Source organism: Sus scrofa, chromosome 12, assembly GCF_054392235.1.
Source record: "Sus scrofa isolate SSC_HxYL_T2T_F1_AM1 chromosome 12, Sscrofa_HxYL_maternal_Yorkshire_Landrace_v2.0, whole genome shotgun sequence".
NCBI classification, from domain to species: domain Eukaryota; kingdom Metazoa; phylum Chordata; class Mammalia; order Artiodactyla; family Suidae; genus Sus; species Sus scrofa.
Window position 1 is genome coordinate 27,704,505 of NC_139394.1, and position 20,161 is coordinate 27,724,665.

Genomic DNA, 20,161 nt, shown 5'->3' on the forward strand with positions numbered 1-20,161 from the left:
TTTTTTTTTTGGTCTTTTTAGGGCCGCTTGAGGCATATGGAAGTTCCCAGGCTAGGGGTCCAATTGGAGCTGCAGCTGCTGGCCCATGCCACAGCAACGCTGGATCTAAGCTGCGTCTCTGCAACCTACGCCACAGCTTGTGGCAACATAGAATCCTTAACTCACTGAGTGAGGCCAGGGATTGAACCTGTATCCTCATGGATACTAGTCGGGTTCTTCAACTGCTGAGCCACAGTGGGAAATCCTGGATCAACAATTCTTAACCCTGGTTGTACTTGAGAATCACCTGGACTTTGTTATTCAACTATACTTCAATAAAACTTAAAAAAGATTAATATTTAAAAAATGCCAATGCTAGGAATCCAAACCAGGCTGATTAAATCAGAATTGGGGGTGGGGTGGGGTTGAGGAAGAGGTCTAGTTAACGATATTTTTTTAAGTGTCCCAGGAGATTCTGATGCTTACTGAGAATTGAGAACCGCTCTTCTACACCTTTTTGTAAAAGCAGTTTCAGAAGATAGGAAAAAGAGAAAAAAAGGAAAAACAGGGAAAAAAGCACAACATGGAAACACAGGAAACTGATCCTAAACTTGGCCTTGTTACAATTTTGTATTAGACCAGAAGCTTTGATCAGGAAGTAACTTAAAATATTCTTCCTCTAACTTAAGAACATACTTTGATAAGATAAAGGCAGCAGACTCAAGATGACAATCTGGACAAGAAGATATATAAAAAGAGAACCTCTGGGAGTTTCCATTGTGGTGCAGCAGAAACGAATCTGATGAGTTTCCACATAGACTTGGGCTATCCTGGCCTCGCTTAGTGGGTCAAGGATATGGTGTTGCTGTGAGCTGGGGAACAGGTCACAGATGCGGCTCAATCCTGAGCTGCTGTGGCTGTGGCTGTGGCTGGCAGCTGTAGCTCTGATTTGACCCCTAGCCTGGGAACTTCCATATGCTGCAAGTGCAGTCCTAAAAAGACCAAAAACAAACAAACAAAAAACAAAACACTAAAAAAAAAAAAATCAGCCTGTTGATCCAGCATCTATCTACATAAAGATATAATTAAATTGTGATTTGCATTTCAACATAGTTTAAAGCCTTAAGCCAGTAGAGTTCCTTTGCTGCGCAGCAGATTAAGTAACAAACAAACAAACAAACCCGAAACAGAAAAACAAACAAAAAAAGAGAACCTCTGATAAGACAATTCAATTTTTTTTTTTCTTTTTTTGCCCCACCCTGGCACATGGAGTTCCCTGCACCGCAGTTGAGACCTAAGCCACAGCTGCAGCAATACCAAATCCTTTAACCCACTGTGCTGGGCTGGGGATCCAACCTGCGTCCTGGAGCTGTAGAGATTTCTCCCATCCCATTGCGCCACAGCAGGAATGCTTAATTTTTTTTTTTGTTTTTTGGCTGTGCCTGTGGCATGTGGAAGCTGCCAGCCAGGGATCGAACCTGAGCCACAGAGTGATGCGAGCAGCAGCAGTGACAAGGCTGGATCCTTAACTCGCTGACCCACAAGGGAACGTCGAAGAATTCGAATTTATTTTGAAATGACTGTAACCTTCTCCCCAGTGAAGACCCAGATGCACAAATTTTATATCAAAATGAGTATGTTAGGGGTTCCTCCTATTACCTTAAACCCAGCTCTGATAAACTGCATTTCCATATTTTACAACCTATTCTCTTACCTTTCTAATGGTCGCAACACATATTGTGGAAAGATTTAATGGGTCTATAGCTTCCAATTTCATTCCTTCCTTGAACCATTCCCCAGTCTGGTCTACTTCTTTTACCTAAAGAATTACATGAAAGCACATCTACTATTACAAGTGTTATCATTTTAGTAATTAAAATAATACCAATATGAAAAGATTTACCAGATGAAAATAGCAAGTGCCTTCTCCTACCTACCTAATATTATAACTCAGACTTCCATTAGGGAATAGAGAGAATTCAGGCAATAGACAGAATTTAAGAATAGTTACAATCAATAATTGTGACACATATGGATTATAAGGTCTTAATCCTTTTAGGTGAACATATGTAATTGTGATTTCCAAAATATTAGGGAAAAAACCCACAACCCTCTTTCAAACCTAGTTTATAAATGAGGGTTCTTATAAAAACTTTCTTACCTTAGCAAATAAATGTGGTGGTGTATCAAAATGTCCATCCTGTTTCTTTGTAATATCTACAAGGAAAAGTTACATACTAATCTGTCAGCATTTGTGAGAAGACCAAAAACCACGTTTCTTTGAAGGTTTCAAACTCACAAGGTATGTAGATACTCTAAAATATGGCGAGAATACATGCCTTCTACATTTATGGTGTATGATATTCTTTAAAAGTCTTTCTCTCTTCAGAGTACATGTGCTATCAAAATACAGTCAGCCAACTGGAGTGCTGAAAATTCCCTTGTTAGGAGAATTACAACTTTAGAATTATGTTTTAATGTGTTTAGTAGTTAAGACTAAACTTAGTCTTAACTTTGCTATTTTGACTAAAATTGAATGGAAAGGGAAAAGCTACCTTAATTTTTTTTTGGTATTTTTAGGGCCGCACCTGGGCCACATGGAGGTTCCCAGGTCAAATGGGAGCCGTAGCTGCTGGCCTACGCCACAGTCACAGCAATGCAGAATTCGAGCCGGGTCTTCGACCTACACCACAGCTTGAGGCAACGCTGGATCCTTAACCCACTGAGCGAGGCCAGGGATTGAACCTGCATCCTCACGCATACTGGTCAGATTTGTTTCTGCTGAGCCATGACGGGAACTCCTGGGAAAGGCTACCTTTAGAGCTTTCAAATGGGCTGGATGAAAATGTGTAAGAAAACAAATGTGACCAAAAGAGCTTTTTTTTTTTTTCCCCCCTGGCCACAGCCACAGCATGTGTAAGTTCCCAGGCCAGGGATCCAACCCACACCACAGCAGCAACCTGAGCCACAGTAGTGACAAGACCAGATCCTAATCCATTGTGCCACAAGAGAACTCCAAAAGTGCATTATTGTTTTACTTGGGCAGAAATGGAAGGAATATAAATGAACTGGTTAGGATATTAATATTCCGATGTGAAGCTTCCCTAATTAAGGTAGAATAAGCAGCCCAGGTAACTAGAATGCTAGTTTTTATCTATTCTATTCCGTAAAGAAAAATAACTAAGTAGTACAATTTAGTCTCAAGGATATTTTCAACAGGAGTTCTTGTGACAGGTGCTTACCAGATCTTTTGAATCGATGGCCTATGCTTCGGGACCAACCAATATGATGGATTAATGGGCTGTGCATATGGCACCAGAAGTCATCTGTTCTATCTTCGCTCTCTTCATACACTAGTCTTAATCTTCCTCCAATTACACTTTCCACCACTGCCACCCGTGTTCGACACAAATGCCTCTTGTCAACCACTTCTACTCTCATGCAAGGTTTGAAAGGATACTGCATGCTCTCAGAAACCTTGAAACAAAAGCAGAAAAAAAGCTGTTAGGTATTCATGACAAAGGTCTACAAATAACTGCAATACTATAAAAATATCTTCAGCACTATAAAAATAGAGTGTATTCAACAGTTAACATTGGTCATCTGACTCACTAAATTAAAACAATTCCTTAAAAATTGTGAGGTTACTCCATTTTTTAAGAGCTTTTATTTGCCACTTCAGTCCTTTCTAAGATCCTGACTTTACCTTTTGTGAGAAATCGGGAGGAAGTGTTTTGGCACCAGTAAGTCGTTTCACTAGAAAAGCTTTCCAGTTTGTATACTTATGCTGAATAGCTAAAATGAAAGAAATAACCAGTTACACTTTAGCAAAGAGTAGAATTCCATCATAAGCTATTTGTTAAAAAAAAAAAAGCAACAAATTTTCCTGCAATTACAGCTATGAAGAAGAGTAACAAAAATAGGGAAAGCAAATATGTCTTGCTAGCAAACCAAAAAAATACTATTTTAATTTTTAAGTCACTTCACTGTGACTAAGCATGAAATTTCATTAAAGTGCATATATTTAGGTTACAGTAAAGGTAAAGAAGCTACTCACTTCTAGGAGGGACAAGAGGTTTTCCACTGGCTGCACACCAACCAACTGGATGGATGTCAGAACCACATATATTGCACCAGAAGTCCAGACCAGAATCATTTTCAAATCCTTCATATCTTAAAAGGGCATTGTAACCTGAAACCAACAAATCAATCACCAACAATTAACAAATCTTATTTCTTTTCATAATAAGAAAACCAAATGAAATAAAACCAGATATAGCTGCTGGTAGTGGTCATCAGATGTTGTGAACACCTGCAATGGATTCAAGTGCAGGGCTTGTTAACAGGCAGATGGCTGGGCCGCAAACCCCAGGATTCTGATTTAGTAGATCTTGGTGAGTCTCAGAATCTGCACTTCTAACAAGTTCCCAGAGGCTGCTGCCACTACTGGTGTATGAATGAAACTGGTAACTATTTGATAGTGCAATTAAACTCATTTAACTGTTTTCAGGGCATGGCCTCCTCCTCCTCTGAATATATTTCAACTTTACCCACAGTTACTTAAATTCTAGGAAAGAAGTTCTCAGTGAAAACAGGGGTGGGAAAGTTCTACTAGAAGTTGTAGTTTTGGAAATAAAGAAAATTATGGTAAATTAGTATAATCCTGTTAAGTCACAGAAATCCAGTTAAAAGTACATTTCAGGGAATTCCTGTTGTGGCACAGTGGAAATGAATCCGACTAGGAACCACGAGGTTTCAGATTTGATTTGCTGGCCTCACTCAGTGGGTTAAGGGTCTGGTGTTGCTGTGAGCTGTGGTGTAGGTTACAGACGCAGTTCGGATCCTGCGTTGCTGGGGCTGTGGAGTAGGATAGCAGCTACAGCTCCGACGGGACCCCTAGCGTGGGAACTCCACATGTCCTGAGTGCGACCCTAAAAAGCAAAGGCAAAAAGAAAAAAAAAAAAGTACATTTCAAAGAAACTGCTTCATCCAGTAGATCAAGTGACCAAATTATTCTTGGATAATTTGGATGTGCCCTCTTCAAGAGTGTAAATTTTTTTGTTTTGTTTATTTGGAAATTAGATTTAAAAATGCTAGGTGAAGAAGCTCAATACGAGTTCCTGTTGTGGCTCAGTGGTTAACGAACCCAACTAGCATCCATGAGGACTTGGGTTTGATCCCTGGCCTTGTTCAGTGAGTTAAGGATCTGGCGTTGCTGTGAGCTGTGGTGTAGGTCACAGACGCGGCTCAGAACCCGCCTTGCTGTGGCTCCGATTAGACCCCTAGCCTGGAAACCTCCATATGCCTCGGGTGCAGCCCTAAAAAGACAAAAGACCAAAAAAAAAAAAAAGTTCAATAAACACAAATAAAAATATGTGAAATAACTTAAAATCTATATGTAAAAAAACAGGAAGATTGATCTCCTGGAAAGAACAGAATATGATGTATACTGTTTATAACTGAATAAACCTTATATTGATAATAGATTAATGTTTAATTTAAAGTCTTTAGTGCAATAAAAAGGCCCAATAAACTTTTATTTATTTATTTTTTTGGGTCAAACCTGTAGCATACAGAAGTTCCCAGGCTGGGGTCTAATCAGAGCTGCAGCTGCTGGCCTACTCCACAGCCACTACAATGTAGGATCTGAGCCACATCTGCGACCTTCACTACAAGCTCATGGCAATGCTAGATCCTTAACCCACTGAGCAAGCCCAGGTATTGAACCTGATTCCTCATGAATACTAGTCGGGTTCATTACCGCTGAGTCACAGAAGAAACTCCCCCGCCCCATAAACTTCTATTTCAGCCAGGAGCTATGCTGAGTCAGCATTTTCATGTGTTAATATGTACGATGAAAGTTCACAGTCTTAAACCTTTAGTTTTAAAATTCAGTAACTCACAAAACAACTTATGAGTCCACTAACTATTGCTGAGCTCTAGGCTCATGAACATTAAGCTCACTTCCAAGATGTCATTAAAGTAGCTTAAAATGAGATGTTGCAGTTAGATAAAATACAAATGTAAAACCTAAGATAATAAATTCTTGGATATTAAATGCACTGATATTTAGATCTTTTTTTTTTTTTTTTTGGTCTTTTTAAGGCCATACCCATGGCATATGGAATTCCCAAGGCTAGAGGTCGAATCAGAGCCTATGCAACAGGGACAACAACTCGGGATCCGAGCCGCACCTTCAACCTACGCCACAGCTCACGGCAATGCCAGATCCTTAACCCACTGAGCAAGGCAAGGGATCAAACCCGATTCCTCATGGATACTAGTAGGGTTTGTTAACCACTGAACCTCGATAGGAACTCCCTAGATCTCTTTAAATGCAACTGACTTAAACATCTAGGACAGAAACCATATACTGCTGTTTTAAACTAAAGTGTAGAGAATAGTATAACTATTTAGAAAATGCTTATATACCTGGGCAAATGTTTCAAGGAAAAGACAGGAACTGAACTGGGTTAAACATGGTAAGAAGGGAGCATGGGACACTTTTTTTGTGAGTGAGTAAAAGGCATGGAGCTGACCGAACATGCCATGTGAGGGAGGAGGGAAACTAATCTCACGAGAACAGATCATTTATGTTGGGAAACAACAAAAAATCTGGTAAGCAGTGTATGGTGAAACTCATCGACAGCTATAAATCCTAACCGTTCAGATCCTTTAAGGACATAGAAAACATTGAAGACAGATTATCATTTTTCTGGGTAAATTAAGTCTATCAGCAGTACACCCGGAGCTACAGGCAGGATGTTTTGGGGAGGATGACAGGATGTAAGACTAGAAAGATGAGGATGAGTAAGACACCTCTTCTAGTAATCTTAGGACAACTTCTACTAAGTGAGCAGCTACTCCTTCTTCGCAGTACCACAGTATCCTACCCCATCACTCATTGAACACCTCTGTCACAAAGGTATTCAATATTTAACAGATGTGAGGGTGCAGAGAAAACCAAATCTTAAACGTCTGCATGTCACCTGCCCAGTGTCTAACACAGTGGATACCTAATATGTTTACTTCATAAGCACTAATATAATAAGGGCTAGGGTACATGGAAGAGGTGGAGAATGAAGAAAAAGACAGTACCCAAAACTGATGAAAATGTCAACACTAGCTTACTTTCGATGTTATGGATTATATAACTTTTTTTTAGTACTTCAATTTTTTATTACTATGCAAAGTACTTCCCCTTACCAGGGGCTGGTAAATTATATATGGCCCACAGATCTGGCCTACTGCCTGCTATCTTTTATTTTTCAGTCTGTCATCTAAGTATGGCTTTTACATTTTTAAATGGTTGAAAATAAACAGATAAAATAATATAATGATATGTAACAATTATATGCAATTCAAATATCAGTGCCCATAAATAAAGTTTTACTAGAACACAGCCATGCCTATTCATTTATGTATTGCTAAAGCTGCTTCTATGCTATGACAGTAGAGTTAAATGTTGTGACAGAGATTTTATTGTCCATAAAGCTGAAAATATTTATTGTCTGGTCTTTAAAAAAAAATTTTATTTAAAAAAATTTTTTAGGGCCACACCTGCAGCATATGAAAATTCCTAGGCTAGGGGTTGAGTTGGAGCTGCAGCTGCCAGCTTATATCACAGCCATAGCCACACCAGATCCAAGCCATGTCTGTGAACTACATCATAGTTCAAGGCAATGCTGGATCTTTAATCCACTGAGTGGGGCCAGGGATCAAACCATGTCCTCATGGATACTAGCTGGGTTCACTACTGCTGAGCTACAATGGGAATTCCATTTATTGTATGGTCCTTTATAGAAAAAAATAATGCTAACTTCTGCCCTATATCATACTTATTTGGCAATATTTGAAAATTTACAAACATGTTTTCTTATAAGTTACAAATATAATTGACGTTTTTAGTAAATTATTATGCATGCTTTTCACCTGCTAATTTTACAATTCCAGCAATCCAGAAGACTTTGGTAGGTAGGCTGCAGTCTGTATTGGGAACTTCTACTCTCACATTTTCTGAGATATCACCCCAGCAGGTCCCCATGGGTGCCTGTCATATAAAAATTATTAAATTATCATCTTATTAAATAAAAGCCTGAAATACATCATTCAAAATCAAGCATTACCATCAATCATGGAAAAATTAAACTAAAAATATCATTTAATTCATTCATTTTTCTCTAAAAATGTAACTGTTATTTCCTTTTTCACAGAATCCTATTTGGAAAAAGCTGGTGTTAGGGACAAGCTCGAGATGTTCAAGAGAAGCCACATGTATCAGAAGAGATTCACATCAAGTTCAAAATTCAATATTCCCCTAATACAAAACTTGAGTACCAATTTTTGCAAAAGCCAAATCACAAACTTGATAATAGGTATCACAGGAAAAAAGTGACTTAAGACATTCATTATTTTTAATATGAACTAAATGAATGTACTTTACCTTAACCTCTAATTCTAAAAGATCTATTCAAAGAGCAAGAAGAAAGATAATTCCAGTCAGCAATGTGGTTTCCAATGACACAGAGAAATGAAGATTAGTTACCTATATTTTCAACTTAAGTTAATTCATAGACTAGATTTACAGTCTGTTAAAACAGACCTATGGCAAAAGCACCAGATAATTATTAAAAAGATGGAGTTGAAGAGTTTTTAAAGAATCATACCATGGTAAATTAAGTAATTTATTATTTCAAAATTTCTTCTGCAAGAATTACTATAAACAAAGAGAAAATTTTCAATGTTAGATCTGGTAATAAATGGTCTGCACACAAACTATTAAGATGGGGATTCAGAAAATGATTAAATATCATGAAGGGGTTTTCCAAAATCTGTTATATGCTCCCAAGTTACAACTTCTATTATATTTTAATTCTTAAATTTGAGGTAATTTGCAATTAATAAGAGTTTATGCAATGGTTAATTAAACCAAATAAGTGAATTTAGCTTTTTTTTTTTTGTCTTTTTAGGGCCGTATCCGTGGCAAATGGAAGTTCCCAGGATAGGGGTCGAATTGGAGCTGTAGTTGCCAGCTTATGCCACAGCCATCGCAACTCTGGATCCGAGCCGTGTCTGCAACCTATACCACAGCTCATGGCAAACCAGATCCTTAACCAACTGAGCGAGGTTAGGGATCGAACCTCCATCCTCATGGATACTTGTCGGGTGTGTTATTGCTGAGCCACAATGAGAACTCCTAAATTTAGGAATTTAAATGCTTACAACATCAGTCTCTACAGCCCTTGATAACCAGCTTTTTGGCTGTGCCTGCGGCATGCAGAAATTCCTGGGCCAGGGATCGAACCTGTGCCACAGCTGTAACCAGAGCCATAGCAGTGACACTGCTGGATCCTTAACCTGCTGAGCCATGGGGGAACTCTGATAATGAGCTCTTTATTAAACATAATTTAGAACCTTGACCACAGAGAAAAAGATTAGGGAATGTTATAAAAGGCCTGATAATATGAACAGATCAGGAAAAGACAAATAGCTCAAAGATGAGTAAATAAAGATATCTAAGAGTTAATACACACTAGTCCATCAAGACACTGGGCACATGTCTTCCATGCAAGGCTGCTCATACTTTGGTGGATGATAATCCCACAGGAGGATTGCCTAAAACATTACTCAACCCCTATGCTCTCAATAGTTTATGGAATTTCTGAAGGAGAGGAAGAAAATGTCAAATGATACTGAACTAGGATACTAAACACAGAGTCAACTTATGGCTATTGCTTTAAGTATCAAGTAAAGAATACTCTTCAGTCACCTGGAGACAGTGGCCTATCTCAACTATTTGTGATTCTGGAAGGATACACATAACTATCTTCCTAAGCTGCGCAAAAAATAATACATCCATTAGGTCTACCCTTTTCTGCTATTTTTAAATTGAAAGAATGGACTCTTCAGGTTCTGCTGTCTCCCCCTATATCATTCTAGACTGTAGGGCCATCCCTATTGCCAGCAGATATGATCAGAAAAGGAGAGGCTGGAAAGAATATAGGGTATCAACACAAAGACTGTGTATTAATTTCTGTGAGGATGAACCAGTTAGAGCAGACAGATGCAGTGAAATGTATGCATTAAAGTAGGATATCCATCCCTCTTTGTTCGGCTGCCAAATCTTGTGGAATGGGCTTTCTTCTTCATTGAGAAGGAAGAGGCATGGTTATGCTGACAAGTTGCGGGTTTGTTAGCACACTGCTAAGTGAATTTGGCACATAGGACTGACTCCCTTTTGAGCTAAATATGACAATGTCACACTGACCTTTTAAAAAATCTTTTCGATTGTTTGGAGAAAACAACTTTTAGTCACATTTTATTAAGGAAAATAGGTGTAACTTAAAAAATAAAGTTAATGGTCATTTTAGTGGGGGATGTTATGTTTTGGTCCCTACAGTCTGGATTGGTATAGGAGAAAGTAGCAGAAAGTGACATTTGTTCTTGCCTGTAAGGTTGTGGTTCTGCTAGGCCCTCTTAAACCAATCCATATGATTCACTCTAAGAAGAAAAATGAAGAAACAAAACCAGTAACAAAAAAAGAGCACCACAGTCATTGCATAGTATGTGCTCAATGTGTTGAAATAATAAAGTAATTTCATAGATATATCTGCCCTTTTGCTTAAAACGAATATTCTTAAGTGTGGAAGACTAAATGACCCAGGGCTTGAGAGCCATCTTCATCCAAGTCATCTGTCTTCTCTTGCTGGCAGGAGGGATACCTCTGAAAGTCTGGATTGGCATAGCATGAACTAGCAGAACCATAATTTACAGGTAACAACAAATTTACCTTCCAGACTCAGGACGAGAGAGGTCCACCTCAGGTTCCTCCCAAACCAGGAAGATCTGCTTCACCACTTCCTGCTCCAGGACCACTCGTGAGGGCTATGTGGGAGCGACTCTCCTTCCCTGCAAGGTAAGCTGTCATCAGGTCCTGCAGGACACGGCCAAATCCAAATGTTGAGGGCTCCCCAATGCAAATGTATGAAAATCTCCACCTGTCTGTCTATAGGAAAGTAACTGGGTGGGATGTCTTATTTTTTTCTGTACTTCAAGAACATTCTCAGATAGTCCAATAGCCCAGATGGCTACTATTTACTCTCAGAGGGCTGACACACTGTACACGATGCTTTATGACAGAAATACAGATTTCCCTCCATAGAGCTGACCACCTATAACTTTTGATAATCACACTCAATCTTCAATAGTGACAAAGACGTTAAGCAGGCAGAGGTTATCCTTGAAGGTGCACATAGGTAACCAAGAGGAACTGAACCCAATAATGATCTGGCGAATATACAAAAAGCCACCACTGAAATACTTTGACTAGTAGGCATATGATTACTAAAGTTCATCTAGTAAAGACAAACTATTATTTGGCTAAAAAGGGGAGAAAACATTATAAAAGATTAACTAGAAAGAAATTAGAACTCCTAAATACTATTTGCTGGAATTGATAGGAAGTAGAAACAGAAAAAAAAAAAAAAAAAAAATTGTTTCGCATGTCTCCAGAAAGTCCACTCACCTTTTGGTTTGATAACAGAAACTATTCTTTAGGGTAGTGTCAGCAGGGAGATGGGGAGTACAAGGAGAGTACAAAAGGAAAATGGGGAGTTTCTGTGTGGCTCAGAGGTAACAAACCTGACTAGTACCCATGAGGATGCGGGTTTGATCCCTGGCCTTGCTCAGTGGGTTAAGGATCCAGCGTTGCCATGAGCTGCAGTGTAGGTCGCAGACACGGCTTAGATCTGGCATTGCTGTGGCTGTGGCGTAGGCTGGTGGCTGCAGTTCCAATTCGACCCCTAGCCTGGGAACTTCCATATGCTGTGGGTGCAGTGCTAAAAAAAAAAGAAAAGAGAAGAGAAAAAGAAAATGGGATGCTTGGGGTGAGAGAAAGATTAAGAATGAGGAAATGCTAGTGTATGTAAAAAGAAACAGGAAGCAGTGGTTACAAATCTGCAAGCCATAAAAGTCTATAATACAAAAAAAAAAAACCCACTGAATCTATAATTTAATAAAAGTCTATAATTTAAATGAAAATAAACCTAGATTATTTAAGGTTTCCTTAAAACAAGTGATTTTGGGGAGTTCCCGTTGTGGTTCAGTGTAAACGAATCTGACTAGTATCCATGAGGAGGGAGGTTCGATTCCTGGCCTCACTCAGTGGTTTAAGGATCCGGCGTTGCCATGAGCTGTAGTGTAGGTCACAGTCTCTGCGTGGATCCCAAGTTGCTGTGGCTGTGGCATAGGCCAGTGGCTATAGCTCCAATTCGACCCCTAGCCTGGAAACTTCCATGTGCCATGAGTGTGGCTCTAAAAAGACAAAAATGAACAAACAAACCAAAAAACCAAGGGATTTTTAGGAGTTCCCTTGTGGCACAGCAGGTTAAGGATCCAGCATTGTCACTGCAGTGGCTCAACTCACTGCTGTGGCATGGGTTTGATCCCTGGCTTGGGAACTTCCATATGCTGTAGGTGTGGCCAAAAAAACCCCCCAAACAAAAAACAAACAAGTGGCTTTTATTATATTAGAGTCCACTGCTTTTCTGCAGACAATCTATTTTGTGGCAACATTCACGATAGCTAAATAAATGTGAAGTAATAACATGTGCCAGAAACTAAGTTTTATTTCCATCAGAAAGAAATTCTGCAATCTAGGATGACATACTGAAGATTCTTACTTTAGTTAAAATGGATGCAAAATTACATTTCCTTTTTTTTTTGTCTTTTGTCTTTTTAGGGCCACACCCTAGGCTAGGGGTCAAGTCAGAGCTATAGCTGCCAACCCATATCACAGCCACAGCAACTCGTGATCTGAGCCACGTCTCAGACCTACACCACAGCTCACGGCAACGCTGGATTCTTAACCCACTGAATGAGGTCAGGGATTGAACCCAAGTCCTCATGGATACTAGTCGGGTTCATTAATTGCTGAGCTGTGATGGGAATTTCCATATTTACTTAATTTTTAACGGAGTTATGTATGTATGGTTAAGGTTAGGGAAAAAAAAACAATTTTATTTGAAAGAGACTGTTTTATTAATAAACATATACCCGAGAAATAAATAGATGAGTTTTACTATAAACTTGTTACTGCACATACATAAACAAAGGGCTTTTGTTTTTACCTTTAAACCCCCAAATATATTTGTAATACATGTTGCAAAGAAATATGGATAATCTTCTCCCCTTCAAAACAGCCGGTGTACAGGTCAGGTACGAAAGAGGATTAGAAAATTTCATGTAAGCAATACCAGGTGATATCTGTGAAGGCAGGATGAACTATTACGGTAAACTCAGCTCTAAAGCTATGGCATGCATGTGTGCAAAGGACCCTTTTTAAAAAAAAGACATAACTACAACTATTTTTAAGGGAAGAAACAGTAGGATGATTACATTTCTGGTTTTAGTAATGACAGTATCAAGACATTAGAGTATATAGTCCAGGTATCAACCAAAGAAATCTGAAGTTTGTAAATATATAACTAAAGGAATATGATTGTAGCTTTTGTATGATTTACGTATACTTGATATTAGCAGATTTTGGCCTGTGCTGTAATGCTTAGAAAAGAAATATCTTACAAGGCAAATAATGGCAAAAATAGGAATGCTACAATTTAAAAGACTACTTAGTGAAAAAAAATTAAGACTACTCTAAAGCTAAATACTCTGCATACAACTAGATCAACTGGAGGCTCTCTTGGGTTCAACATAAATTACCAGTAGAAGAAAGCAACCTGTGAATTTCATTAATGTGTACAATGTACCTAACTGGCACGTAGTACTGCAGCAGTACTTTGGAGATTTTCCCACGATTAGGAAAGATATAGTTACCGCTTTTAGGGATTGTGAAATAATAGAAAAAATACATCTTGGTCTTTGGTCTGTTCCACCACAGAGCTCTTAAAACCTTCATGACTTCCTAAGTGATAAGAGAACCTCACATATCTTTTCTTCTAATATTTGATCTTCGACCCTTATTCCTGACACAGAGCTTTTATATCCTTAAGAATTTTTTTTTTTTTTTTTTTTAAATGGTCACACCTGCAGCATATGTAAGTTCCTAGGCTAGGGGTCTGAACTGGCTGAGATTTGTGCCACAGCAACATCAGATCCCAACTGCATCTGCGACCGATCCTTAACTGACTGAGTGAGGCCAGAGATAGAACCTGCATCTTCATGGACACTATGTCAGGTTCTTAATCAGCTGAGCCACAATGGGAATTCCTGTTTTGTTCTAATGAGGCAACTCTTTGCAGGCCCCTAGAAAGCTTCAGCATGGGAGTTGGTCACAACACAGATCAAAGAGTGATTAGAAGCCTGGAACTTTCAGCCACATTAACCATCTTCCAGGAAAGGGAGAGGAGCTAGAGACTGAGTTAATGACCCATTATGCCAATGTGATGAAGCCTCCATAAAAATCCCAACATACAGGGTTTGGAGAGCTTCTGTGTTGATGGATGAATAAATGTGCTAGGAGAGTGTGTGTGGAAAGGGCATGGAAACTCTGCCTCTTCTCACATACCTGACCTTACATATAGCTCTTCATCTGGCTGTTCATCTCTATTTTTAAAAATTACATCCTTTTTTTTCTTTTGGTCACCCCAAAACATATGGAGCTCCTGGGTCAGGGATCAGATCTGAGCCACCGTCGAAACCCAAGCTGCAGCTGAACCAACACTGGATCCTTAACCCACTGTGCTGGGCTGAGGATCAAACCTGCATCCCAGTGCTCCCAAGATGCAGCCAGTGATCCCACTGCACCACAGATGGAGCTCCTTTAATTATACTCTTAATAATAAGCCAGTAAGGAGTTCCCATCATGGCTCAGTGGTTAACGAACCCAACTAGTATCCATGGGGACATGGGTTTGATCCCTGGCCTTGCTCAGTGGGTTAAGAACCTGGCGTTGCTGTGACCTACAGTATAGGTCGAAGACAGGGGTCGGATCCCGAGTCGCTGTGGCTGTGGTGTAGGCCAGCAGCTGCAGCTCTGATTTGACCCCTAGCTTGGGAACCTCCACATGGTGCATGTGTGGACCTTAAAAAAAAAAAAAAAAAAAAAAAAAGGACAAAAGACAATAACAAACCAGTAAACTTAAGTGTATCCCTGGATTCTGCAAGCCATTCCAGCAGATTATCAAACCCAAGGAAGGGGACATGGGAATCCTGATCTATAGCTGATACATTAGAAGTATAGGTGACAATGTGGTACTTGCAACTGGTGTCTCAGTCCCCTTGTGGGACTGTGCCCTTAATCTGATGGGATCTGATGCTAATTCCGGATAGTGTCAGAACTGAACTAAATGACAGGACATCCAACTGGTGTCAGAGAAATGCCACACATCTGGTATCAGAAGTACTGCACAGTAGAACTGTGTAAGTAAAGGGCAAACAAAGGACCGTTTTTCCAATAGGGGCTACATTTAAAATTATGTTTTTAAAAAAAAAAAAAAAAAACCAAAACAACTGCACAGAGAAGAGCAAGTTAAAGTCCAAAGTTGAAAATTTCAATATAGTAACTGAAAAAAGTAGTAAGAGGTAAAGTAATAATTTTAAAGATAGCTTATGGCTTTGTGACCATATGATTTAGGATTTATTTGATATTGCCTAATTCAGTGGTTTCCAACCTCAGAGACTGCCAAGAGAAAGCCAGGGGTCAAGGACCAGGGCTCAAGCCAAACCCTACTACTGCCAGACCAATCAGCATAGCGTCCCCTTATCCTATCTATGTTATTAGGGAGAAGCAGAATTGTAATGCTTAGGAAAAAAAGAAGTCTGAAAACTTCTACCTAGATAAAAATGAAAGCTTTATCAGTATATAGCAATCATAATATACAGATTTCTAAGTTGATATATTTAACGACACCTGGGCTCCATTTCCACTGATAATTATTAAAAATGTCATTGTGGTAACAGTGATTGAGAATAAACCTTTATGCACAATTATAGCAATAATCAAAGAGAATATCATTCTATGATATACTCTGCAGAAACTTTCAAGAAACTTAAAGACAGACCATGGAAAAGAGTAATTCTACTGAAATTGTATGGTTTACAACTAATCACAATCAAATTTAAGTGCTGGAAAACATACTCACCTGACGTCCTTACTGCAGAAGGGGTTATGTTAAAGAAGCAAGGTAGTTAAGGCTATCACAGTGCCCCTCACCCCAAATCCTGGTTTAACTAGAATAGCTCGGTTTTCATGTTACGTATTGAATGTTTTTAAACATGATATTTGAAAAAAGAATCCCCTAGGAACAGGGAAAGGCTCCCAACCTGTGCTCAACTTGGAGGTAGAGCAGATGTAGAATCTGAAGGAAGGGGCCCTACTGATGAACTGGTGTTAGAGCAGGCATCAAGTGTTAGAAGACTGATGACTCGAGGCAGGACTGTGTGCCTGCAGCCATTCCCGGCAATAGAGTTTCTAAAGCTAAAGCCTGTAACTCTCCTTAGAGACAGCGAAAACTATCTGGGGGAGAACCATGAAGACTCAACTCTAAAGGACAAAATCAAGTACAGCATCAAGTCTGACATCCTAAACCAAATGGCTTCAAATGAAGATGCTGGTTAAAGCAACAAAGCAAACTTATTTTGTACTGAAATGTACTAAGACATTACCCATATAAAATGTTTTCTATTTGGTAAGGAGGAGGAAGAGGAGTGAAGCAGGACAGCACTGGGTGACAAATGCCTTGCTTCTGAGTGAGAAAGAGGAAGTTCCGCAGTATCATTAGTAATTACACAACTAAGGCTGGCTACCTATTCTATATGATAGAATATATGATTACATATGACAGAACATTTTAATCTTAAAAAAGCAAAGTCAGGCGTTCCCATTGTGGCTCAGTGGTTAATGAACCTGAGTAGTAACCATGAGGTTGCGGGTTCAATCCCTGGCCTTGCTCAGTGGGTTAAGGAAACGGCACTGCCGTGAGCTGTGGTGTAGATTGCAGACGTGGCTCAGATCCTGCGCTGCTGTGACTGTGGCATAGGTGGGCTGCTACAGCTCCGAGTCGACCCCTAGCCTGGGAACCTCCATATGCCGCAGGTACAGCCCTAAAAAGACAAAAAAACAAAAAACAAAACAAAACAAAACAAAAAGCTAAGTCAAATACAAAATCAATTTCATTATAATAGAGATGTTCTTGCAAAGAACTTTTAATATTACTATCCAAAGACACAGACATGAAACAAAACATATTCTGGGGATTGTGAAATGCTATTTTAAAAATATTGACTACTTAATAGCTTGCATGGCTTATGATATTAGGACATAAAAAAACAAAATATTAAAATAAAGATAGGATAAAAGATAAAGGCTGTTCAGAAGACAATAGACAAATTCCTATTCAGGAATCTGGGATGAAAGTGTTATAACTGAGTACTTATCTAATTCTGAGCTTCTTAATACAAAAAAGAACTATTCTAAGAGAAGAGAATTAAAGATTTGCTCTGTAGTTTTCATGAAAGCTGCTGCTGCCATGTATTAAATTTATCTACAAAAGTGACATTACTATCAATAAAACAATAAAATATATTAGCTATTAAACACTGAGATAAAGTATCTAAGATTCCACTTAGGCTGGTTTAGATAGTCAGCATGCCACTGACTAAGGACTTAACACCTGTACTTTCAAGAAAGAAAACTAACAAATGAATGAACTTGGCTTTCATTTGTATCTCTACCACTGAGTTAATACGTTTGGCCTTGATTAAAATCCTTTACTGGCCAGGAATGAAGAAAATTCATGAAGATTTCCAGAGCAAGAACTCAACCTTTGATTTGTTTACATGCTGTTATTTAACAGTAAAGTCCCAAATTAAAATGTTAAACGTAAACAAAATTTCATTCGTTAATTTTCTTTTCTTTCTTCCTTTTTAAGGTCAAATCTACGGCATATAGAAGATCCTGGCTAGGGGGAGAATGGAAGCTGCAGCTGCTGGCCTATGCCACAGGCACAGCAATACGGGGTCTGAGTTGTACCTGTGTCTGTGACCCACACCACAGCTCATGGCAACACCGGATCCTTAACCCACTGAGCAAGGCCAAGGATCGAACCCATGTCCTCATGGATACTAGTCGGGTTTGTTACCTCTGAGCCACAACAGGAACTCCACATTCATTAATTTTCTAAATTGTCTTTTCTTCTTATACATGACCAGTAGCAGATAATATCTTTAAACATAAATCAAACTTGTAGTCGGGTATAACAAAGTATTGAAGAGAATTAACCACAGATGACTGAATCAAAAGAAATGAAATCACAAGGAAATAACTTGTCATTAGATACATTTTTAACATAATTCTTAAATTACTTCAGACATTCGGTCACAATCTACTCCTTAAAAAGATTACCTTGCAAAAGGTAATTTCAGCCCACAATACTATCCTACTAATAGTTCTTTGTTTTTGTGATTTTACATTGAGTGACAAAATAAAACTAGATCTTTTCTTTTCTCAAATATTAGGTCAAATCACCAAAATGTAGGTAACTGGGAGTTGCCATTGTGGCTCAGTGGGTTACAAACCCGACTAGCATCCATGAGAAATCGGGTTCAATCCCCGGTTTCACTCAGTGGATTAAGGATCTGGCACTGCTGTGAGCCATAGTGTAGTTCAGACGCGGCTCAGATTCTGCATTGCTGAGGCTGTGGTGCAGGCCAGCAGCAACAGCTCCGAGTAGACCCCAGCCTGGCAATCTCCATATGCTGCAGGTGTGGCCCTAAAAAGACAAAAAAAATGTAGGTAACATCAATATAATGGATGATTTCTACGAGGTTGAATATTATAAGGCTCCAATATGATAATGCAAAACCAATAATTTTATATGGTTCAACTTATTATGAAAACTGAATAAGACTAGTACCTTTCCCTGTTTAAAATAACTTCAACTTGCAATGTCTTTATGGGAACCTTTTATTTATAAAACTTCAAGAAGTTAACTATTAATAAGTATAATAATTACTAAAAAATTTCCATTATGATTTATAAAATGAAGACCTTTTAAGGATAAGATACTTAAAGTTATTGTGCTTTCAGACTGAAACAAGGACTAAGCAATTCACTGGGTGAGAAATTTGATACTCACATGTTTAAAGCAGGTAACTGGAGCTGCTATAAAGCTATTGCTATTGATGTAGTTACCCCAGCTGAAACCTTCCATGGAGACTGCTGCTGAAATAAAATAAATTTAGATATATTATAGTTTTCACGTCTTTTCTTTCTTTTTTTTTTTAAAGGGCCTCACCTGCAGCACATGAAGGTTCCCAGGCTAGGGGTCCAATCAGAGCTGTAACTGCTGGCCTACTCCACAGCCACAGCAATCCCAGATTTGAGCCACGTCTGTGACCTACACCACAGCTCACGGCAACGCCAGATCCTTAACCCACTGAGTGAGGCCAGGGTTTGAACCTGTGTCCTCATGGATGCTAGTCAGATTCATTTCTGCTGAGCCACGATGGAAACTCCTCAGATTTTTTTTTTTTGGTAAGAAGGCTATTATTTTAAGATGTGAAATTACACGGATTTAATTTATCACCTTCAAAAAAAAGTTTTTTTTTTTTTCCTGTAAAGATAGAATGTCTCTAAACAAACATGAACTTTGACATTTATCATATTTGCAAACACAAATAGCAGTTTAATTCTTCTATATACAACATGCTCCTTGGGAAGTGAAGTAAGAGTTCTGCAGTTACAAGAGACTTTTAAAAAAGAGCCCAGAGCTGAAGAAACACTTGGTACAACAAATGCTGTTCTAGCTGCTCTTGTGTTTTATTCCCACGAAGCTCCTACCACGCACCCCAATGAGATTTCTATTTAGTATCTACCACCCTAATACCTTTTTTTTTTTTTTTTTTTTGGCCTTTTTAGGGCTGCACTTATGGCATATAGAAATTCCCAGGCCAGGTCGAATCAGAGCTAGAGCTGCTGGCTTATGCCACAGGCACAGCAATGCGGGATACGAGCCATGTCTCATGGCAACTCTGGATCCTGAACCCACTGGGCAAGGCCAGGGATCGAACCTGCATCCTCGTGGATCCTAGTCGGGTTTGTTAACCACTGGGCCACGAAGGGAACTCCCCTACCTAATACTTTCACTAGGGTTTTCCACTGCCTTACTTCCTACTTATTCCCTTGCCTTTCCACTCCTGTTAAGAATCTTCTGTTAAAAACAGTC

General features: G+C 39.0%; 1 protein-coding gene across 50 annotated transcripts in view; it reads right to left on the reverse strand.

Moving 5' to 3' along the window:
* Positions 1–20,161, reverse strand: part of MBTD1 (mbt domain containing 1) — a 75,025-nt gene that overhangs the window by 20,856 nt on the left and 34,008 nt on the right. For 25 of the 50 annotated variants that reach the window (XM_021067234.2, XM_084984885.1, XM_084984861.1 and 22 more), the window contains 7 exons: positions 19,073–19,155; positions 7,912–8,029; positions 4,037–4,171; positions 3,686–3,774; positions 3,222–3,456; positions 2,141–2,196; positions 1,694–1,798 (listed from right to left, as the gene is read on the reverse strand). In XM_021067234.2, coding sequence (XP_020922893.1) covers positions 1,694–1,798; positions 2,141–2,196; positions 3,222–3,456; positions 3,686–3,774; positions 4,037–4,171; positions 7,912–8,029; positions 19,073–19,155 — 821 coding nt within the window. Of the gene's footprint in view, positions 1–1,693; positions 1,799–2,140; positions 2,197–3,221; positions 3,457–3,685; positions 3,775–4,036; positions 4,172–7,911; positions 8,030–19,072; positions 19,159–20,161 lie in introns of all 50 variants that reach the window. The other 25 variants (XM_084984869.1, XM_084984886.1, XM_084984855.1 and 22 more) reach the window with 1 other exon arrangement.